This window comes from Fundulus heteroclitus, chromosome 16 (assembly GCF_011125445.2).
Source record: "Fundulus heteroclitus isolate FHET01 chromosome 16, MU-UCD_Fhet_4.1, whole genome shotgun sequence".
Lineage (NCBI taxonomy): Eukaryota > Metazoa > Chordata > Actinopteri > Cyprinodontiformes > Fundulidae > Fundulus > Fundulus heteroclitus.
Genome location: NC_046376.1, coordinates 11,249,812 through 11,274,556, shown reverse-complemented (window position 1 = coordinate 11,274,556; position 24,745 = coordinate 11,249,812). Strand labels below are relative to the sequence as shown.

General features: G+C 39.0%; 1 protein-coding gene across 1 annotated transcript; it reads left to right on the top strand.

The window, feature by feature from the left end:
- Positions 1–7,439: 7,439 nt before the first annotated feature.
- lasp1 (LIM and SH3 protein 1) lies at positions 7,440–15,841 on the top strand (the record flags this gene model as incomplete). The annotated part of the gene is given in 4 exon segments (XM_036147847.1): positions 7,440–7,547; positions 10,313–10,388; positions 11,143–11,240; positions 13,944–15,841. Coding segments are annotated over 4 exon segments (456 nt in total), but the record flags the coding sequence as incomplete, so codon positions are not given.
- Positions 15,842–24,745: the final 8,904 nt, after the last annotated feature.

Here is a 24,745-nt window from a genome sequence, read left to right as displayed (position 1 = left end):
TACTCAGACCTGATCTGTAGAATCAAGAAATCCCTTAAATACATAGAACCCGTCTGACAACATGAAGTAGGTTAGAAAATCTCCAAAAGCAACACGTCACGATCTAATCCAAAGAAATTAGGAACAGGCAATTAAAAATGTTAGCCTGGAAAGGTTTTCTAGGCCATTTCTAAGGCTTTGGGACTCCAGTGAACCACAATAAGAGCCGTTATCCAGAGATAACTGTGTTTTGTATTTACTCCGGTTATCTTTGTTTGATATCAACATTAGCTGATCTGGAACATTTAAGGCAAAAATAATCTGTAAGGAGGCAAATGCTTTTACACAGCCCTGTAAATACAGCTTCTCTTGTCAAATAATAACGTCTATGCTCTCAGTCCCATCATGATGGATTATGATTTATAGAAAAAAGAAATTGGAATTTGCTGAATATTTATTAAATTTTCATTAAAAGTTTTTATTTTTTTAGTAAATCAACATAAAACACAGCCACAGCATACATTTACACAGTTAATGCACCAACCCAAAAACCTCCCTCCCCTCACCCCCAATCACACTCATTCACATGCATTCACCCGCATTGAATGAATTAATTCATCCACAAAATTACATTTTCAGAATAAACATTTGAGAACTTCACATCTATTTTTATGTTTTCTGGCTTCATTATCGGTTTCCACCACATAACTTTCTAAAGTAAAAAAAAAAAATGCTGAGTAAATCTATTTTTGGCTTTAAAAATAAACCTTTTACCGAGTACAATGATTAAATAAACTAAATTGTGACTGTCGATAAACTCTCCTAGTAAAACAGAAACCACATCAAGCTTCATAGACGGACCAATCCTTAAACACATTTTTTCAGCTTCCACCCAAAACAGAGACACAATATGACGATAGCAAAACAAATGCAGGGTGGATTCAGATTCCTGACAACAAAAAAATTGAAAGTTAAAGGTTCGGACCAGCGGGACAGATTATTTCCTCCATAACTGATCCTAAACAATCAGGCTGAGCATAAAGTCAATCAGCTTTTACGTGTTCTAATAATCAGTCTCGCTGTGTTTGAACAAATCTGTAGCTTTTAGACTCAGAAGTAAACTAGGATCTGAAACAGAGACATGAGGAAAAACACAAAGGTTGTATAAAAACAAGCATCCATTTGGAAATAACCAAAAAAAATGTAAAGTCTACTGGAATAGAGTAACTATAATGATGACTCTATTCACATGCCAGGGTAATTTAAAGCGGGGGTCACCAACCTTTTTGAAACTGAGGGCTATTTCATCGGTACTGTCATGAGTCCAAGCTCACCTTAACTTTACATTATATAAATATGTTTTAATGCTTTTGTCAGTTTTAAACCTATGTAAATGCAAGTATGATTAAAAAGGAAGAGCAATATAATATGAGTGAGGATTTTAACAGGCTTGGCTACCTGGTGCGCACACCATGTTGGTGACCCCTGATTTAAAGTCTCTCTATTTCAACTTCTTTTTATCTGCATTTGGAACATAGTTTTGCATTTTTCCGTCGTCGCCGGATGAATCTTCAGGATTTGTCTCCCTATGGTTTTCCAGCCCAGTGCCCTATTTGCAAATTACTAGCATTGCCTGAAGGCCTTGTGGGATTTTTGAAAATTCTCTTCCAAGTTTATTTTTGTACATCACATTCCCACTGAATAAAATGAGTGTTTTTTTTTTTTTATTCAAATTTAGTGACATTGTCCTCTCTGTTCGGCCGAGGCAAAGGTTGACGTGAGAAATGACACTCCTCTTGTTCCAAGGTTGTTCTGCTGCAGACACGTTTATCCTGCCGTCATTCACAACGATTATTTTTATCATTATTTGGATACTTGGAACATGGAGTACATAAACATTTTTGCTATCTCCCCACATCCCAGAATCTGCTTCACAGTGCAAGAGTTGATGTTGTGCAGCTTTAGCAATTCCTCATGACCTAAACACCCACAGGCCCACCTCACCATCCTCGAGCCCAAAGGCTATATTGCTAATGAGAATCCTGTCGAGCAGTTCTGACTCCAAAACGGCAGCCTAATTCAAACGCTTCTAATGTTCATAAAAATAGTCTTTTTCTTTGATCTTTGATCTTTCTGCAGAACTAAACAAGGTATTATATGTTGCAAGACAAATTTATTTATATAGCACATTTCAGTACAAAGACAATGCAAAGTGCTTTACATGATTAAATGTAGGAAAATAAAACCGAATAAAAGCAAGTTGGAATAAAATGTAGAAACAAAATAAAACATGGGAGAATAGAAACTAAAGGCATATATTATAAAAAAAGGCATATAACTAATCTCATCCTTGAAAGTCAGTCCTTTAAGGGATAATCTCCATCTTTCTGTGAATGCTTCAATCAGGCTGCAGCTAAAAGAGCTGCTACAACACAAGGAGTATCTCAATAAACTAGAACATCAGTAAAAAGTCACGTTAGCTCCTTTATTCAGTTTACAAAGTGAAAGGTTTTTATGTAGATGCATTACACATAGCGGGAAATGTAAAGCATTTATTTCTGACGCATTGGATGAGTTTGGTTGAGAGCTAATAAAAATCCCACATTCAGTTTCTCTGAAAATTTAAAGACTAATGGAAAATGAATTTAATACGGGTCTGTTATGGCCAACAAAAGTCACTGCTGAAGAAGCTGGGTGTCTGGAGTGCTGGATCCATGGATATCACGGGAAAGTTAAGTGGAAGAAAAAAATGTGGTAGAAAATCCAGAATTTATAATTTAATTTAATTTGTAGTTCATGCTAAAAGAGCCCTGGCCCAAAGCCAGTGCAGATACTATACAGTGTATGGGCATACCTTTTGGGTAACCAACATTTCTGCATTAAAGTTCTATTTATTTATTTTTTTACCGTGCTTAACAAATTTTAGGTAGAATTGGTAGAATGAATTAACACTTCAGTTATTGAGATGCACCTGTACATTTAAACATGGATGAAGGCTAACTTGTAGCCCAAAAGAAAAACTGCTAGAGATGTCCTATTGGTGCTAAAATTATAATAAATCTATATACACTGAGATTAAAGGGACATGACGCAAACGTAATGACCACAATGTCTTTTTGAGTTAAATTCTTTGCCACTGCATTCATTAGCATGGGTCTAATTAAGATTCAAAGATTTGTGCAACCCTGTGTAGTTAATAATTAATCCATCCATTTGATTCAATTCAATTTTATTTATATAGCGCCAATTCATGAAACATGTCATCTCAAGGCACTTTACAAAGTCAAGTTCAATCCGTCCGTTGAGTTGGTGCCTAGCTCCAGCAGGCTGTTGTCGGGCTGCAAAACATATCACAAATTTATCACCATCGCAATATCCGGGATGCATATCGCAAATTATTGCTTGGATTGCAATAAGTGTTAGCTAATTATTTAAGCACCCTGCTTTCAGGCTCTCAGTGCCTCTAATATGTTTGGTGACGTGTTGTTTATTGCGACATAAAAAGTTTGAGACAGTAAAGTTGATAAGAAACTGCAGCTAAGTTGTTTCATTGCCAAAACAAGTCAGACAGAGGCAACATTTTTATTAAAACCTTGTTTGGGATGGAGATGATTAGGGCTGGGCCATATGGAGCAAAAATATCTCAATATTTTTTAAGCTGAATTGCGATATAGGATATTTATCCCGATATATATATATATATTTTTTTCTTCATAGAGTGGTTAAAAAAAGGCATATTTGAATCAAAGCTTTATCCCAGATGTCTACAAGCAGCTGTAGATGATTATGGGATACTTAAAAGTATAATTCTAATGTAACATAGACCATCTCGATATAAACAAGTCTCATTTTATACCTGTTTTTCAAACAATCTTGATATTTTTAAAATCTCGATGTATTGCCCAGCCCTAACAATGACGAATGTTTCAAACTACTCGTTATCTGGAGTCTGTTTGCTATGATCCTAAAGCAGAAAGACATTAACTCTTAAATTTTTTTGGATTTATCTGAAGCTATATCGTTATCGCAACATTTATTACCATTATCACATATCACAGCTTTTCCCTAATACCGTACAGCCCGAGTCTGTAGCTAAATAATGACTAGTAACACCTGAAGTGTGTAAAAAAACCAATTAATGAAATCTGGTGCCAAATCTTTTTTGGCACCTGAAAACTTTTAAGGCGTGTGGTTTCATTTGTCTTCATGGTGCTATGATGATAGACTGGTATTCAAGGAACTTGTCTTCTATTGTGTGACTTGGGTGTGCAAAAAGATGACTAATGCCTTCTGTACAGATAAAAAAAAAAAAAAAATCCTCTAAATTTAGGAAGTATGTCTATGAAGATCTAGACGGAGAGAAGCTGGAAAGGTGTAGGAGGAGAAGCTGTGAAGGAGGATTGTTTTCTCAACATGGAGCAGAGAAGAGAGCGTGTTGTGCTGGTAGGAGGGCGGCGCTTATCAAAGCGTAGGTCTAATCCAAATGTCACAATCAGACACTACAGATGAGACGAGGGCTGTGTGTCTGAAATAGAGGGGTTTATGTCATATGGGGAGGGGGGGGGGATAGCTGAGAGATTGAGGGACAGATGGTGTTTTGTATGTGGGCCGTACATCTAAACATCCCCCCCATCATAAACAAAGCACATATGAAGATTGCAAAGATCTCTGCGCCACTTTGTGGTGTGTTTTTTTTTTGTGTGCTACAGATCAGTACTTGGAGATGTTTGTGGTGTAAACATTTAAAAGAAGGAACTTTACTTTCTGCTGACGCGGCAAAAATGCATTTGGTCCTGAAAATAAAAGTGAAAGCTGCGTTTTAAAGCTTCTACGAATATCAGAACAACAACATTAACGCCCCCCCCTTCTGACTTATCTAAAAGCCGTCTTTGCGCCGCTGTAAGAAAGTTGAAAGGACCCACAGAAAACAGTAACTGTATTCATCGTCTCATCGCCACCGTTCTCGGCGCCGTGTTGCTACAGGAACCCTATTGCTATGGCAGCAGGGTAGACGTTTGTCACACCTCATTACAAGACTTTGCGGGGGGAAACGAAAAGGGGGAAAAAAAGGGCGCAGAAAAGGGAGAAATAAAGAAAGCGAGCTGAATGAGTTGAGGAAAGAGAGACGGCGCGATGAACGAGGCAGAATAAAGGGACAGGAAGGCTCCAGCGCGGTAAAGGGAGAGAGGTGTGCAGGTCGAAAGGAGGAGACGAAAACCAAAATCCCGAGAAAGAGAATGCTGGAGGAATGCAAATGGAAGCAGAAAGGAGGAACTGAAAAAGCTTTAGATCTGTGTGGGAGGAGTTGCTGATGCCGTTTAAAGCTTTGAAATATGAATGAATAAAAAAAAAAACGTTGAGAGGAAGGATGGTGGGCGGGGAAAGAAAGCAGGAACATGATTGGTGCAGAGGTGTAGACCCTGAAAGACAAAGGAGATGAGCTTGAGAAATTAAAGTGAGACTGAAGGGCAAAGATGAGCGAGGGCTGCGTTTTATTCCTGACACCTCATCCTCGTGGGCAGGGTGCAAAGCGGGGTCATTATTTTATTTTTCTCTGGGTTTGAAGTTTTTGCTGTAGTGATTTTTTTTTTTTTTTTTTTTTCGTGGTTTCCTTTTGGCCGGACGTCACAGACGTACGGGCGTATCGCACCGAATCATGGCCGCTCACAGAACACGCGTACAGATTACGTGTGAATCAGAGCCGTGTCATCTCAGCGCAAGGCGTCAGGAGATTAAAGGAGGATTGGTCAGCAGTCTATTCGGCTGTGTCCAACATTATTTACACATCTGAAGGGTGGTGGTGGTTAGGGGGGGGTGTTCTGGTTTCAAACTGCAGCCGTCTCTCCTTTCTAGAGTGCAGCAGGAAGAGGGTTTACGTCGCAGGGAGGCTAAACTGAAACCGGGTGCTTCAAAAATAACACCTGGCCGTGCTTTTCCTGTTTCAAGCTTTAAGTGGTGCACTCGGTTTAACTGCCACTGGGCAGTCACAAAGAATCATGGGTAGTAATTTCTCTGACTGGTGTTGTTGCATGGGCTGGACGTTTCCTCCTTTGCCCTCAGGGTCAGAACCGGGTGGGTGGGGTGGAAATACACACAGACACACACACACAAAGAAAAGGCTGTTTGTTACTCACTACCTCTCATTTTGACCATATATGGTTGCCGACATGTCCTGTATGGAAGGCCTGCTCTCCTAAGAAAACAGGAAGTTAACGTCATCGCTGCAAAACTGAGCGATATATGCGGGACCCTCCCTTATTCGGCGTGCGCCGCGTAAAGCACACACACACACACAGCTGACTGGTGTGCATTTTATTTGAAATAGAAATTGCGGCTGCAGGACTTCCTGGTTTAGCAGAAATGTCACAACCAAGTTTACTGTAGCGTCAGAGGATACCAACATCAGTGACAGTATAAGAAATATAATTCAAGATAATTCCACGGAAAGCGTTTCAATTTACAGTTCTGCCAAAAATTTATTTAACCTCCACTGCAAATTTGATTTATTACCAACATTCACATTTCGTCAGGTATGTGTGATTAAAAGAAAAAAAATAATACACTACTACAGTTTATATAAAATTCTCACTAGTATTTTATCCCAATTCAACAGTAAATCCTTCAAGAAGAAGGACTGTTTGCAAAAGACCTAGAGCAACACTTGGTGGTTTCAGTTTCCATAATAAAGCCTGCACTGCAAAAAGGAACTCAAAGGAAGTAAAATTTTCTTGAAATGTGTGTATTTATCCTTGATTTGAGCAGGTAAATAAGATTATTTGCCAATGGAATAAGATTTTCGCACTCAAAATAAGAACAATTTATCTCCACCGTCTTATTTCAAGTGCAGGATATCTAATTATCTTATTTTATGGGTAAAAATAATCACCCTATTAGCAAATAATCTTATTTAGCTGCTCAAATCAAAGAAAATTACACTAATTTCAAGAAAATTTTACTTAATTTTAGGTCCTTTTTGTAGTGTGTACTGAACGCTGAAGGGCTCCGTGCCTGACATACACCACTACTGATCCAAAACCATGAGAAAAGTTAAACTGTCCCTGTTGAGCAACTGGGCCAATTTAACATTTTCTTGCTGGCTTTCCTAATAGGTGTGAAGCCTCTAATAAACCAAACTATTCGAACATTTCTTTTTTTTTTTTTTTTCTTCCTGCAGCTATAAAAGTGTTTTATTAGCACAATAAAACCTCAGGACTAACCTATTAGCAACAACTGGAAGCAAGTGGTTATAAGGTGGAAGCTAATCCCAGGTATCGGCTTTCTGTTGTGAATTTCTTATGCCGTGAGAATCTAGGTCGAAGCATCCATAAATTATTATCCGCTCTGCATTTGTTGACTCAAAACGCGTGCGCCGGCGCCTTTTTCTTCCAAACATGCGTTCCACACTTGCTTGTTTTAATCCTTTTTTTTTTTTTTTTTTTTTTTTTTGTGTCGTTGTGCAGGTTCACTACAGGGAGGACTTTGAGAAGAATAAAGGCAAAGGTTTCAGCGTGGTGGCAGACACGCCGGAGATGCAGAGAATTAAGAAAACGCAGGACCAAATCAGCAATGTGAGTTTTAGTCTCGAAACAAAAATGGTGTTTTTGTTTTGTGGTTGATAAAGTACTACATGTAAAGTGTGCTAAAAAAGGTGCTTGTTAATTTTTTTTTTTATTTGATTTTCAGGATCGAGCCAATCTTTACCCAGTTCAGGCTTATTAGGGGATATATTTCCTGGATTCATCCGAGTAGACTGTTGAAACGGAGACATTATTGTTGTTTTTTAAGCTTTTTAAAGTTCTCATCACCTTTTAAAACTCATTCACAACATAAAAATCTAGACTTTTTCCCCCCCAGAAATGTTTAACACTTGTTTTATAGGTAGTGTCTTCTCTCGCCTCTCCTGTCTGATTTCTCTCCGTTTTCTACTTTTCTTCTTCTATGGTTGTTTTTTTTCCATTTTTGTTTTAAAGCAGGACATGAAATGCATCAAATGTTGACTTTATTTGGAGGCCTTCGTTTTCATGTGAAACCCGCTTTGCACACCAGACACGTCATTATACACAACCGGCTCTGCACCGGCCTCACTAATGACATAATTAGTGTTGGGGGTGACGGATAATTGCTGCTTTCAGGCAACGAAGGATCCTGCATGTCTGAGATCAAGGAAGTGTTTATGGGTGGGAACGATGCACATATATATTACATGTATATATGGACGTACACACACTGCCCACATCTGTTAAACAAAAAAAAACCCCACTGGGGATCTGAGTGGAGGGCTTTTTAGTCAAAACTGATCTGACATCTTCTCGTAATCGGCCCGTCATTTGCAGCCAGCCAGCCGCTAGGGAAGGTCTCCATTTTCATGCCGTTTCATTTGTTCCCTCTGGTTGTCGTCAAAAAGCAAAAACTATCTGAGCTTTAGCTTAGCAGCGGATCGGAGCACTTTGATGAAATCCGTACAGACGGTATCTGTTCAGTCCTTATCCCTCCAAATAAGCTAAAATAATCTCCCTCACTCACTCTCTTAGCATATTGCTCCCCAAGAATGGCGGCTGTGTTGTCTCAGTCACTGGCTTCACTGTTCGTAGACAAACACTGTCGTCCCATCCAGTCTGTGAAAACACTCCCCGCTAACGCCGGCGGCACAGTGGGCTCTTTCAGATCGGCGTTTTTGAATCTCGACCGAGGCGCTGTGAGTCAGTCTGTTAGCAGCCTGGTAATAAGAGGGCTGGGTTATTCAGCCCCAGCGTCATCACTTTGGTCTGTTTTATGATGGAAAACAAAGGCACAGTTTGATAAAAATCTTATTTTCTGAGTTATTGTCTCGTGGAAGTATGGGTGCCCATTGAACCCTTTCACATTTTGGAATACTACAACCGTTAATTCTGTGATGGAGCAACAAGAAGTGCTGCATAATTGAAGGTTGACTTTTTTTTCACCCATAAAAACCTTAAGAGACTGGTTTGCATTTGTATTCCACTGCCTCTGATGCACTTAAAACATGCATCAAATGCCTAAAATAGTATAGAAATACGTTAGTTCTCCTACAAGGGGGAAATTCACCAGACTTGCACACTAGATTGCCTACTTGGCAAACAGGGTTCAGTTGTGCGTAACTTCGAGCTGCAGAAGCAGTCAAGGATAACTGGAGAGGCTGCAGAGATCCACGGCTCAGGTGGAATAATCTGTCAGCGGCACAATTACCGGGTTGTTCACTCGGCCTTTAAGGAACTGTTGCAAAGTGAAGCCTGAGGAAGCTTGCCATGAAACATGTAGGGGACACGTAGGGGAATATTACATTTACTTTAACAGTGAAGATTCTCAGTCATGCAGGTCGTGACCAATCCGAGAAAAGGGTTAAAAAATAAATCTGGAACTGCAAAAACAGAACAAAAAATAAGTAAAATTGTTCTTGAAATTAGTGTATTTGTCCTAAATAAGATTATCTGCCAACAGAAAGAGTACTTTTACCCATAAAATAAGATAATTAGATATAATGCACTTGAAATAAGTTGATGAAGATGAGTTCTTCCTATTTTAAGCGCAATAAAAATCTTATTCCATTGGCAGATTATCTTATTTACTGCTCAAATAAAGTACAAATAAACTCATTTCAAGACAATTTTAACTTATTTTTAGTTTAGTTTAGTCTGTTTTTGCAGTGTGCACTTCTATTCTGAAGCTTAAGACGTTTTGCTTCCCATCCAGGAAGCTTTGTCAATTCTAAAATGTCTGGAGTCGTGTGCAGTTCGCAGATTTGTAGCCCTACCAGCGAGGCTTCGTTAGACCTTAGATTCACCTGGAGCTGATCGACCCTCGTTAGCATGGCTCACAGGAGAAATGCTGTGGTCACATGTATGGAGGTGTGAATAGGGGTGAAACTTAGCAGGAATCAAACCTACTGCTGTGTTTTTGATAGTAGAAACCCGAGCCCTCCTCCTCTTTTCAATGTTGAGTCTTCTCATTTCATTCTCGCCTGAAATAGTCAGATTTCCACCTTTTTTTTTCCCTTTTCTTTCTTCTCATGGCCCGTTTCTGCTGCTTGATGTGTCAACGCGGGTTGTCATGCAGCTCTGACCTCACAATACTTCCGGCTGGGGGAGATGTCATTTCCTCTAAGCGTCAAGCTGCTTCCCCAGCCGTGGCAGCACGTAGCACACCCCACCTATCAGCACTCAGGGAGCAGTGCTCCACAGGAAGTGGGAGACCTCTGGTGGCTGGAAAAGGAACTGACAGTTTGTGGAAGGGGGGACTACTCCATGCACTGTAGGAGAGGGTAGAGCATTTTCCATGTCTGATGTGTCCTAAAATCACTTTTTGTGTACTTCAGATCAAATACCACGAGGACTTTGAGAAGATGAAGACTGGAGGAGATGCTCCATATCAGCCTAGCAACCCCAACCAAGGTATCTGTCCTCCAACCGTGCGGCTCGACAGAAATATTAATCAGACAGGCACCTTTATGCATTTTATCTGCTTTTATATTTCTCTTGCTGAACTCACGTCTCCAAGCTGCAGGATTTTTAAGTCCCACCTTTCAGGTTTTTTTTTTTTTTTTTGTTGCAACACGTTGGCTGTCCTCCTCCTTTGGCTTAAATCCATTCAGCTATAAATAACTGCATTGCTACAGTTGTTTCCCAATCCGGACTGTACTCGTAGTCACGCCTAATCCCACATTAAATTAATCAAGTTTTTGCTCTTATTGCTCATAGTGAGGCAGATCTGCGCCCGAGCGTAGTCGGAAACTTTGGGGATTTTAAACACGAAGAATGACGTCACAATGCCACATTGGGCATCAGCAGCTAAATGGAAACGATCAGGGCGTGATGAGTCAGCGGGCCGCTTGCGTTTTTCCGTGCTTGATTTGCAAATTCACACAGAGACGTATTGTTAGAGGTTGTGCAAAAGGGAGCCGAAGAGCTTGTCTTGACTCGCAGCATTTCCAAGCCTTCTTTCGCTCAAAGCGCCACTGCATGCAATACGGGCCGACTTGAAAAGGTTTTTATTTGAATGTGTGAATGCAAATTTATGGCTTCCTACCGCAGTGAATTCCTGCATAGATCCCCAGCCGGTGCTGTGCTTCAGATTTAACTTGCAGGAATTGGCTTGCATCTCATTAATGGGGCCCCCCCCTGTCCACCTTCTGTCTGCTTTTATCAGGATCTTACCAGCAGCCTGCAGCCTCCCAGAACTACCACTATGAGCCTACCCCTGAACCAGTGCGCCAGGCGGCTGCTGCCCCACCTCCCAGTTCTGGGGTGAGTCCGTTAATGTGTCTTAACTAAGGCTGTACTTAATCTGATTATTTCAAAACCTGAAGTCGTTTAGGCTTTCTTTCAGTCCTCCTGTGACTCCTGTTCTGATGTGAAGGGAGGCCTTCTCACATTACTCTGAATTCTTACCAGCAGTAAGATCAACCCGAGCTCCAATTTGAAAAATCAACGTTATTGTTTTATTCGAAAGTTTATTTATGAAAGTTTTTTTGTACTTTAGGGGTTGCGTCTACATATTTTTTCCACAGTTTTGTTTGCATAGCTGCAGATTTGTACACAGCAGGAGTTTTTCTGCTATCAGTGTGAAATATGGGAAGAAGGAGAACGTTGTTTAATTCATGCTTTGCTTTAAATGCTGCTGCAGAGTTATGGGACCATTTACCTTCTCTCATAACCTCATGAAGCTGCTTTTTAAAAATTCACTTTTTAGGTGAATTTGATGTAATACTAAAAGCCATTTAATCCTGTTTTAATTTCTCTAAAAACTAAAATATGGTCAGTGTTCTCTTGAAACACTGCATTTCTGGCTAACTTTATCAATTTCAATGCCCCCGTGTCTAATTTTTATTCCTGAAGCAATACTGTGCAGCTTAACTATTTTATAGAAGCTGTAAAATATCTTCAAAGCTTTGTAATTTTTACAGTTGTGTTCAGGCTTTTGCCTTAACATTAGTTAAGAGATTTCCAACATGTAGAAATCTCTTAAAGCAGTAAAAAAGAGTGCGAAAGGCGAACAGTGAGGGGTGGGAAATATGGGCGCACAATTTTATCACAAGGCTATTATATCACGAAGGGACAAAAAAACAATTTTAAAGTCCCTCAAGTGTTGTACACAAACCAATACTGCTCTAAAAATAATTTTAATATAGCCTACTTCATCACATCAGGTACACTGGATAGTCTATTATGCTGCTAAATGGCAAAAGGTAATTGTATTCAATCATATTTTCAAGTATTTATATTTATCGATGCCCTCACAGAATCAGTGGGGAACATTTTTTTTTTTTTATTGTCCCAACCATTCTGTCAAAATCATAGACGTTATAATTGGCCAAAGCGGCAGGAGAGTGCTTGGGTCACATATTACACCAAACGTAGCGTTGGTTTATAACACACTGACCTCCCAACATCAGAGTAGAAGGAGCAAAGCCTCCAGCCTAGATGTGAGGTTTAAACACTCCTGACCTCACTGCTTGGTCATAATCATGTTATAGAGTTTTTAAAAGGGAAAAATTAGTGAAACTCTTATTTATACTCAAGCAGCTAATCAACAGGTTAAGACCAGGAGCAAAAAAAAACCCCAGATCAGAACTAACGGTGTAAAGAGTGTTGTTGAGTTTTAGCTCCTGTCTAAGTCCTAATTTGATCTGTGTCTTCACGGCTGAAATTTGGCTCTACTTTTTGACTTTTTGTCAATAAAACTTTCTGAATACTTTAATATTCTTAAAATATTCATCAGGAATATATCGGCAAGGAGGAAATGAAAGTAGAAGTGTTGTGTGAGAGAGAAAGCTCCCACCATCATAATGTAATGTTAAATCATATTTCTGTTTGACACATTTTAGCAATTGTTCAATTAAACAATCTATTTTACGTTCATAACTGAAGAACGTTTTCCTGTTTCTTGGGCCAAAGCCTGATTTGGATCTAATTGTCTCATGCTACTAGATCTTTACACTTTTTGACAGATTTTCTATAGATCCTGTCACACCTCTACGACTAATCCATGTTCTTCTATTAGGTTAATTTGTATTTAATCAAATTTAAACAGCTGCAATTCTGGAAACATTTAGAAAAGGAGATGGAAGCTGTTTCGCTTGACTGTAATTTCTGTTCTAAAATTTAGGGCTGAACAATTAATCGCATTTTCAATATAATCGTGATTTAATATAACGCAATTTCCAAATCGCAGAGGTCTGCAATTTTTGGCTATGTAACAATTAGGGAATTAGACACGTCCATTAGGTGTCAGTAAAATGTTTGAAGTGGGTTTGCCTCCACATGGAGGGGAAGACAGTTGCAGCAGTGAGATAATCTAATTTTATTACTTGTTTTAGAGTTTGTATAATCATACAAAGCATTAAGTTCAGGTCAATCAGTTTAATACATAGACTTGCTTGTTGGTTGGACTTTGCACTTTATTTTCAACAAGGATTGATGTCTAATTAAATTAAAAGCTGTTCTCTTGAATAATGTTCTGATCAATAGAAACATTAAAAGTTCATATTTAAAATAGTCATTGTTTGCAAACAACTTTATTTAGAGGCCATTTTTGTTGCTTGTGGTTAATGCGGAGAAAAGTCAAAATTGCAATTTTGATTTAAATATATTGTAGGCAGAACACAATCATTTCTGCTCCGAGTTTAGATGCTGCGGGTCTTTTTAGCAACTATAATCCACATGGCAAGGAAACAAATTGATTTGTTGTTTGTATATATTTTGAAACGCATGATAAATTAAACTGGGGGGAAAAAAATCACATTAAATCACAATATTAAGAAAATAAATCGCAATTAGATCATTTTACAATATCGTTCAGCCCTACAAAAATTCATAAATTCATATTAAAGAAAAAGGATTGTTCTTCACGTTGCTGCCTCGCGGGCAGGAGCTACAACCTCTGTTGGATAAACTGACGTTTTTTGTTTCGTGTCTTTATTTTATTTCTCCTTTGCCGTCGGTCTACAGAAACGATACAGAGCCGTGTACGACTACTCTGCTGCCGACGACGACGAAGTGTCTTTCAGCGACGGAGACGTGATCGTAGACGTGCAGCAGATCGACGAAGGCTGGATGTACGGCCGCGTGGAGCGCACCGGCCAGCAGGGCATGCTGCCCTCCAACTACGTGGAGGCCATCTGAATGATCGGGGGAAAGGAAAGGAAAGTAAAGGAGAAGGAGATAAAGAAAGGGAGGGAAAGGAAAAGCCCAGTGCCATCTCATCTTAACGCCGCTTTCTCTTAATTTTACTCTGGTTCCTTAAACCTCTGTCCTGTGATCCTAACCCCCCCCCCCCCCTCCGCTCTGCATCCCTGCTCTGCTCTCACTGCTTCATCCATGTCCGTCTGTGCTGATGTCTCTGTTTCCTCTGTCCTTTAGCCATTCTGACTCCGCTCTCGTAGAGATAAAATCCGCCGCTAACAGAAAGGTTAGTGTCAGGTCGCCACATCGCTCACCGATCCTGGCACAACAGCGCTCACAAATAAAAGACAAAAAAATACAAAATAAATTCCCCATCAGTCAAACTGCAAATATTCTGTGGAGGGAAAAAAAAAACGAAAAGTAATTTTTTTTTTTGTCTTGATTTTGCAGCTCAATCATTGTCAGACTGGAAACATTGTTTTTATCTCAGTTTATCAGACATAAAGTTTGGATATGTTTTTTTTTTTTTTGTTTTTTTGACTTGTGTACATTCCTTTAACTTTAAGCTCTGTTGCGCCACTCTGTACGTGGAGCAGAGAGGTTTTAATGTCTTTTTGTAGGTGGACACGCGTCTTAAAAAGTATCGGGTCGGGGTTCAACACTGCCTGCTGGGTGTTTGCTGTGAAACTGGAATGTTAGCCTAACTGAAGAGCCCCTCCTGCCACTCAGATACAGGAGGGATCAGGGACAAGTTAGGGAACAATACGAGTCCATCGCTCAGATCCTCCTCACTTCCTGTGATTAAACTGTGCAAACGCCCTTATTCCTGTTTTTTGCAGCCCAAATTATTTATCCGCTTGGAAAGAGGAAACTTCCCCCAATGCTAGGAAAGTATTAATAAATAAATGGTTTTATAAAAAGCGAGGGCCAAGCACAGCTTTGCATTGTGATTCTCTCAATTTTAAATTGTTTTTTTTTTTTTTTCCACTGTGTAAAACATTCCAGTCATTTATTTCTATTTAATGTGAGGAAAATCCTTTGCTGTGTTAAATGTTGTTTATCTCATGCTGTTCTTCTTTTGCTTGTCTTGTTTTTTTTTTGTTTTGTTTTTTTTTTTTAATCTTATTAAACTGTCAGTGTGTTTAAATAAAGAAAACAATTGGTTTTGGGACCCAAGACAACAGAGTTTGTGTGAAAACTGTGCAGTCATGATATCGGAATCAGGTGTGGGATTCGTCGGCTTGTAATTTTTGTTTAAATAAATGTAACTTTCGGATTTATCTTGCGAGTTGGTCCAAAACGTCGGCTTTCTTTCTTTTCTTTTTTTTTTATCTTACGATGCTCTTGGCTGCAAATGAAACGAGACCCTGACGTCCAGAAAGCTGCTGGCTTGTGTCTGGCCCCTGACTGTACGCGCTTTTCTCTCCCAGGATGCACTGTGAGCGTCGCAGATTCAAGCGATCGGTGGGGGGGGGGGGTCAAACATGTTCAGCGTTAACAAGTTTAGGCAAACTTCTCATTATGTAGCTAGATGACATTGTAAAAAATATATATGCATCGATATGGGGCTCTGGGATGTGGCTTGCCTGCAGGAGAACGTGGTTTATATATATATATATATTTTGCAAAGATTGGGTAGTAATTTGATTTTAAAAGTTGACTCATGGAAACTTTAGTTAGTGATGAATTTCCTCAAGATCTTACAAATCTGTAACATAACGTTGCTGATTTAAAAAATGAGCGCTGGATCAGATAAAAGAGCATCTTCCCTTTTGTTTTCCTGATCATACGCTCTGAGCAGGGCTGACCACTGAGCTCAGCTGAATATTTGGGTTGGGGGGGGGGGGGGGGTGGTTTCAGGCCTAATATAATCGCTCTGTGATTTTTCTCTGGTAGCTACGCTGATTAAATCTAGTCCAACTTGTTTTTATCTCCGGGGCGTGAATGTCAGTTTAGATGACATGGAGTTACATGTCTGAAGGCTGTGAGGGGTTGTTTGACTGTGGCTCAGGCTGGATCTGCAAGCGTTTGGGGGCGTGACAGAGGACAGATGCCATCTCCCAGCCGGTGGCGTGAGGCGCGTTGTTCATCTGACCTGGATTATTAGTCAGGAGTTGACCTCTTTTGAGCTAAACGCCTCTCCTGCACCCTGACCTCACTACTGATCCGTGCACCATTACCGCTCCTCCCAGTTTCCGTCTTGTATCTTTTTTCCTGCTGCAGAGCCTCTTTCCCTTCAGCCTTTTTCGTCTCAGGCTCCTGCGCTCCTCGTCAATCATTCCCTGCTTCTGTCATCCTGGTTACTGTAGACTTTGCAGAGTGAAAATCATTTAATCCACAATTGCAGGTTTAGCACTCGGATCAGTTTTGTGCATTCCATATTAAAACCATTTTTTTTGTTTTTGATATGATTTTGTTATTTTTTTAAATGGAAAAAATATATATATATCATATGCATATTGTCATACACACGTGTATTGAAAAGTCAGAATAAATACCCAGATCAAGGACCTGATATCATCTCCTGTTGCCCTGTTACAGCACTTCAAATTGTACTTATGATTCTGCTGATTCAATAAAATGTCATTTTTTTTTCTCAGACTCCTGTTTGTGCCTCGTCGCCATTTAGAAAAGGAATGCTGCAGATTCAAACATTGACAATTTTCTTAAGAGCCATTCAGCTGCCATAAAACCTGTTGGTACACACGGTTCACTCAACGTTGGGAACATATGGCTGCTGTTGCAATTTAAACAACTTATGGGGATTTTTGCATTTAGCTCCATCCATCCTATCAACTCTTACCAGCTTTTTTGTCAATGCAGAAGAAAAGCATCTACACAACATAACGGGGCCAACTCCATGTTTTACCTGGAGCTGTGAGGTAATGTGCAGCATCCATTCCTCTCCCCGGTTACTTCTTGAAACCAGACCCTGGCTGCTGATTGGCTGTCCCGCGCCTTTCTTTTGTTTGTTTACACAGGAAGTTATAGATAAATGTAAGAAAATATTAAAGATATATTTGGCAGGCAGTGACCTGGGAGTGCTTTAAATGCTTTAAAACAAATTTAAATGGGATCGATTAGGTCCCGTCAAGGCAATTTATCCGCCCCTCATCATGGAACATGCTTTCTCAAGAGAATCACAGATGCTAATTAACTAAGTGAGCAAATAAATGCTAAATATTTAATACAAATATAGCATATGCCTATTGGTATGCTGTACACAGCTAACATCAGTAATACGTTCAATATCTTAAATTAAATTATGAACGGGAACTTTAATTTATTAACCTGCCGGAATTCATCATGAAGGCCAGGGTGTCGGTCTTTGTGATGTTTGGCCAAATTTGTTGTGCTGCTTGACTTTATTGCAAACACTTTAAAGAACTGTTTGTACACAGGCTCGTCAAGAGCTTTGAGTTTTCCTTCATCGTTTACCTTGAATGCTAAAATAATTAGTATCCATACCATGCCAAATTAATATTGTATCCAGAGTATCGATACTTATCAGAGTATCGATATTTTTACAACCCTACTGAAATGTCAGAAATACAAAATTTGAAAGAATTCAAGAAAAGTGTAATATAATAGACATATTGCAGGGCAGTTTAGGGAGCAAACATATATAGATACAGAAGGAAAACAAAATTGATTAAAATAATTTGAATTATTGAACTTATTATATAAAGTATTTGATAATATGGTCTGTATTTAGGAACATTAATTCATCATGAAACACATTCCATATCAGTTGATGGCGGCGTGACACCGGTATTAAACGTACTTTTTATTAAACCCCCATTTTTGCATGAAATTTTTTTCTTTTTTATTGCAATATTCTAATAAAATGCTGTGTGCTTATTGGAGGGAGGTGGGGGAAATCAGAATTGATACAAATATAGGCTTCAAAGCATCATCAGTCTGTGTCAATCTACATAATGTGTTTTGTTTAGTGAGTTTGTTTATTTTTCAATAATATTCTAAATCTATTATATGACCGTGAGTAAATATAGTCACCTTAGAACCTTAAATAAAACCTTAAAATAATATTGTTGAAAACATCATTATTTTGAGGTAATTACTGACTAACAGGCTATAATAATAACTGTGCCAAAAGTCGGCATGGGTTTTCCCAAAAACGGCAGTTGATCTGGCAACTTCATGGGAACTCAGACAACTGAGCTATATAATACACTGGAGTGCTGATTTTGCCAAAAAACTGAAGTCACTGGCCGCCATCTTGCTACTCCTTACTCTCACAGAATCCCACAGCATTCGGTTGCAACAACAAGCAGTTTTCTGGCTGTGTGTAAACGTTTCACAGGTAATTCTACAGTCACTGGATGTACTAACACTATCAACTACTGGGAAATTAGGTGCTGAAATATATATATATATATATATATATATATATATATATATATATATATATATATATATATATATATATATATATGTATGTATAAGTATGTGTATATGTATATGTGTATATATATGTATATATATACACATATAGTGTATATATATATGTATACATATATGTAAATATATGTTTTTGTATATTGTTATTTATATATTTATAAATGTTTATAAATGTTTATAAAGTTTTAAGCCCCCGCCCCACTGAGCTATATAATACACTGGAGCGCTAATCGCCGGCTGTTAGAACGAGTCGCTTTGAAGCCACCAGCCGCCATATTGGTACTCCCTATTTTCCCCCAGTAAATAGGGAATATGTGCGCTACAGCATCGAATAACGAGGATTTTTTCATGTTCAGGGGGGGCTTAAAACTTTTAAAATGACAAATGCCATAAACTTTAATGTTATGTTCAACAACTGTCAAGTACTGAGAAAGTAATGTGCTGAAATATTTAGCATTTTATTTATTTAAATATATATATATAACATTTATAAATATATAAATAACAATATACAAAAACATACGGTGGCCCTGAGGTGCAAAGCGCTACAACTTTAAGGAAAGCACTCCAACATTAATGAAAGCGCTACAACAATAAGAAAAGCACTCCAACTTTAAGGAAAGCACTCCAACATTAACAAAAATATTACAACATTAACAAAATCACTTCAACATTAACAAAAGCACTTCAACATTAACGAAAGCACTCCAACAATAACGAAAGCGCTACAACATTTAGGAAAGCGCTGCAACATTTAGGAAAGCGCTGCAACATTAACAAACCGGAAGAGGTACGTCCCAGTGGGAGACCTAAGAAATCGCTGATTGGACTACACTCGTTTTTACTTTTGAACCGAAAGTTATTCTGACTTTACTGTGTTTTTTAAAACCATGAATGTTCTCGGTGATCCAAACCGTAAGATGCAGTCTAAAACGCCACTTAGTCTGTTTATAAGTTTCGCTTTTATTAATTATGCTTTTTTTTTTTTAACTACGTGCGCTGTGTTTCTGTACCTCAACGCTCTGGTCTGCTCCTCTCCCCTCGGACCCAGGGGCTTTTATCACCGGCAGCCTTATCACTACGTTTAATGTCTCTCCACTCCTACCAAAATGTCCTAATTAAAATCAATAGGAGAGTCCGTAGCTGTGTTTCATGCTATTTTCTTTTTAACGACACAGAACCAGTGGCGCTTCGGTGGGCGTGCTGCCTTGGCTTGAATTCAGGTGCGCAAAATTACGTTACATATAATTTAGGTGTGCACTTTTAAGGGTCATTTCAACAAGCTTGTAACATCGGAGCTTCAGTTCAGACCCAATATTCATTCTCTTCCCTCTAAAGGAGCCCTATACAGTCTTTATTTATGCTTTTCCCCCACTGTTATCCCTCGCGCGCAGCGCACCAGGGTAAAATAGAGCAGCTGCGGATCATGCGTAAAGACGCCCACCCCCCCAGAAGCAGATTGTATGTTATCGTAGTTGATAATGAAACTACAGCTTATCATTAATCTATCCATGTTGGTCACATTTGTGAATGAGGCGGAGTTTGATCAAGCCTAAAAGGTCCAACATTTCCCCCTCAGCTGTAACCCTTAAAGCATACAGGGCTGCGTCGTTCACGCTGCGTCTTTACGCGTGATCCGCAGCTGCTCTATTTTACCCTGGTGCGCTGCGCGCGAGGGATAACAGTGGGGGAAAAGCATAAATAAAGACTGTATAGGGCTCCTTTAGAGGGAAGAGAATGAATATTGGGTCTGAACTGAAGCTCCGATGTTACAAGCTTGTTGAAATGACCCTTAAAAGTGCACACCTAAATTATATGTAACGTAATTTTGCGCACCTGAATTCAAGCCAAGGCAGCACGCCCACCGAAGCGCCACTGGTTCTGTGTCGTTAAAAAGAAAATAGCATGAAACACAGCTACGGACTCTCCTATTGATTTTAATTAGGACATTTTGGTAGGAGTGGAGAGAGACATTAAACGTAGTGATAAGGCTGCCGGTGATAAAAGCCCCTGGGTCCGAGGGGAGGGAGGGGAGAGGAGCAGACCAGAGCGTTGAGGTACAGAAACACAGCGCACGTAGTAAAAAAAAAGGCATAATTAATAAAAGCGAAACTTATAAACAGACCGAGTGGCGTTTTAGACTGCATCTTACGGTTTGGATCACCGTGAAACTTAATGGTTTTAAAAAACACAGTAAAGCCAGAATAACTTTCGGTTCAAAAGTAAAAACGAGCTGTAGTCCAATCAGCGATTTCTTAGGTCTCCCACTGGGACGTACCTCTTCCGGTTTGTTAATGTTGTAGCGCTTTCCTAAATGTTGCAGCGCTTTCCTTATTGTTGTAGCGCTTTCATTAATGTTGGGGTGCTTTCCTTAAAGTTGTAGCGCTTTGCACCTCAGGGCCACCGTAAAAACATATATTTACACATATATATATAGATATATATATATATATATATATATATATATATATATATATATATAGTATATATATATATATATATATATATATATATATATATATATATATATCTATATATATACTGTACATAAATACATACAGTATACACATACTTATATATACATATATATATATTTAATATGAAAAACATTTCCTAGTAGTTGATAGTGTTAGTACATCCACTGACTGTAGAATTACCTGTGAAACGTTTTCATCAGCCAGAAAACTGCTTGTTGTTGCAACCAAATCCTGTCGGATTCTGTGAGAGTAAGGAGTAGCAAGATGGCGGCCAGTGACTTCAGTTTTTCGGCAAAATCAGCACTCCAGTGTATCATATAGCTCAGTGCCCCGCCCCCCCTGAACATGAGGAAATCCTCGTATTCGATGCTGCAGCGCACATATTCCCTATTTACTGTGTGAAAATAGGGAGTACCAATATGGCGGCTGGTGGCTTCAAAGCGACTCGTTTAAACAGCGGGCTATTAGCACTGCAGTGTATATTATAACTCAGCTCAGTGACATGTACCGGTTTTTACTGTTCGCTTCAGAGTTGCCCACCTTTAGCCACTGCGAATGCGCGGACAGGTGTGCGTTGTCAGGTATGTGACATGTTTGCATAAAGTCTCGTTTAATACATCTTTATGTCTTTTTTTTTTCTTAATTTCTTATATTTTAGTTGTTTATATATTTGCACAGCTGTTCGTTTATAGGAATACTTGCAAATGTCCTCCATAACTACATTATTGCGGATATAATTGTTCTGTTAAGCCATGCTACAACACTCTAATACTGTTTTATGTTAAAATACTTTGCCTTAAACAAATCTATATGTAGCTGTGTGGTTGCTGCATCTATCATCTACTGCATTTAGTTTGTCAAACTAGTGTTTTGTGATAACTAATGGTGCATATATTTTATTTTCAAATAAATATGCATTTTACTTTTCTGTATTGAAAATAAAACGTGTATGCATAAATAACTATATACAAAAGTTCATCACATAAACAACTTTCATACAGTACAGTAGCTAAATATCTATACTGTTTATGCTAGCGACCAAACATGCTAATGCTAACGCCAATGTTTTAAATGGTTTTATAACTTGTCAATTTGCTGCACAAACAATGTGTAGCATAATAATATAAATAATATTAAATAGCATAGCAAAAATTAAAAGGGCACAAAAAAAATGTTGCAGTGACACCAGCATTTCCTGTTTCCTGTATTGGTCGTGCAGTTGGTTAAAAGTAAATAAACAAATATGTCTCAGCCTTTTTAATTATGTTATCGCATGAACATGCTGATCTGACGCCCCCGATTGGAAGGCTGATGATGTCATAGACAGCAGCTCTCTGATGTCAGCGGTGACCTTATGATGTCATAGAGCTGGAGGTTGCTTTGGAATTCTGCTCAGAGAATTCTGTTCATTGTTCCAGGCAAAAGTGTCCCAGGAGAGAGGTCCTGTGCAAGTTTACACCTGGAAAACTGAACGCTCATCGTCGTTTTTTTTGTTGTTGTTGTTGAAAAGAATGAAGTTGTGTTTTTGAAGCTTTCTTGTTTTAACGGTACAAAATAGAATATGGGGCAAAATTTTTGCAAGAAGGCACTAAAGATGCTGAAACCGGACACTTTGCACATAGAGTACATGGAGCGCATCTGTCAAGACAATGAAGAAATTGGCCAAGATGACATCTTACCCGTAAATGCTTTTATTATGATGAATATAAAAAAGGAGAGGGGAGCTTTGTTTAAAGAGCAGGAAAACAGTTTGGTGGATAGTCCCTGTAAACTGAGGGGTTTCGTTGCAAATGAATATTTAATAAATCAGAAAAAAATTGCGGAGCAGGAATACCTACCAGACCTTGGGGATATGGAGATGAGAAACTTAAAGATCTATAAGGCTAATGTAGAGCCTAAAAGAGTTGCGAGAGAAAACCAGAACAAAGAGCCCGAGCAGGAAGCAGATCTCAAGAGTTTATACAAAGACTATACGAATATAAAATCCACTTGGAAAAACTTTGAGAAACAAAGGCTGACACTACTCCAGCAAATGTGTCTTCAGGCCAAATGCGACACAATCGAAAAATCCTTGACAGAGGTACACACATGGTTAAAATTAGACGAGCCAGACAAGCAAGGCTTTACAGACGACATTCATAGAAGGATGAACATATTGGAATTGGACTTAGAACAGAGGTCAGACATTTTGAAAAGCTTGAACGAGAAGCTTAAATCAGTAGAGGAACATTTTCCATGGAGATCGGAGAAGAGAGCAGAACGTTTGGACACTGAAGAACCAGGCAGACAAACAAAGCCGCAAAAACAAACGGCTCGTTTAGGAACACAGAAAATACACGAGACGGAGATGCAGGAAGTGGCTGACAGGAAAACAAAGCCGGAGGCCAAGAAACGTGGCGAATCTCGTCGGAAATCCCTGCATCAGCATTTGGCATTTGAGAGTGAGCTGGAAACTGGCAAGTCGAAAGACCGTCTCCCAAAAAAATCGTAATGTAATGAAGTGGAACAAGCGGGGCGCGCAAATTAGCAGAGCAGAGACATAATTTGGTACGCGAGCTAAAACAAACGACTGTGAATCGTAGAATAACGGACGTTCAACGTTGTCTCACTGAAAAGTAATTTGGTAAAGACTGTAGACTTTTCTGTTTTCAGTTAGAAAATCTGTAAAGTTAACCAAAACGTCTCCAAAAGTATTCCGGCTCACTTCCGAGTTGTTGTTTTACATTGGCATGTCCTGCTATCTTCCACAAATCCCAAGTGCTAACCCTCCGAAAACAAACATATTTTCTCAGACATATATTCAGCATTGGATGCTATTCTCTTCATGGTAGCCCAGAGAGTCCATTGGCAAAATTAAAATCCCGATTTTCCATAAATTAAATTCGATTAAATTGATTTATATCGGCCAGCTGTAGCCCAACTTAAGCCAAATCTAGACATAACATTCAAAATATATTCCACCTCACCCGAAAAATTGATGTGGGTTTACACCGGGAGCTCCGGTTTGTCCCATGATGGTTAAACTCTACCTCTAAAAAACAAACAAACAGTAGGAACAATAGAAAATTGCTGTAGTTTCACCTGTAAACACTGCAAAAAGGGAAGCAAAAGTGAGTAAAAAATTTCTTAAAATTAGTGTATTTTTCCTTGTTTTGCCAATGTAATAAGATTTTTCCACTTAAAAAAAAAAAAATCCAGCCGACTGACTCCAAGATCAGTCGGCTGGATTTCATTACATAGAAATGTATTAATTGACGTATTAAGACCAGCTGGATTTATTGTTTTGAAATGCATTCAATAGATTGGACTTATTGAAAGTTTATGAATAAAATAAACAGTGTGGGGCTGCAGCTAGCGATTGTTTTATTAATTGAGTAGTCTGTTGATTATTACGACTAAGTGTTCGGTTAGAAAATTTGTCTCCTTCTGCAGATGCTTCATTTAACTGTGTAAGAAGCGAAGCGTTGCGTCGTGCAGCTGTTTGTCAAGCTAACAACAGTTAGCGTTGGCTTATGTTGTCCTGGAGGTTTATAACTACACTGATGCGCATTCGAGCTTCACTAAACCTTCTGTGTTGCTCTCAAACATCCGTGTTGGACTGAAATGAGCGTAACGGTCTCATTTCAGCGTAATTCTGACAACTTTCAGCGTAACGTTACGCTGAAATCCGCCGGCGACAACCCCAAACAGTAGGTCTGGATTTAACAAACTGTTTTTATTGAAAGTTTG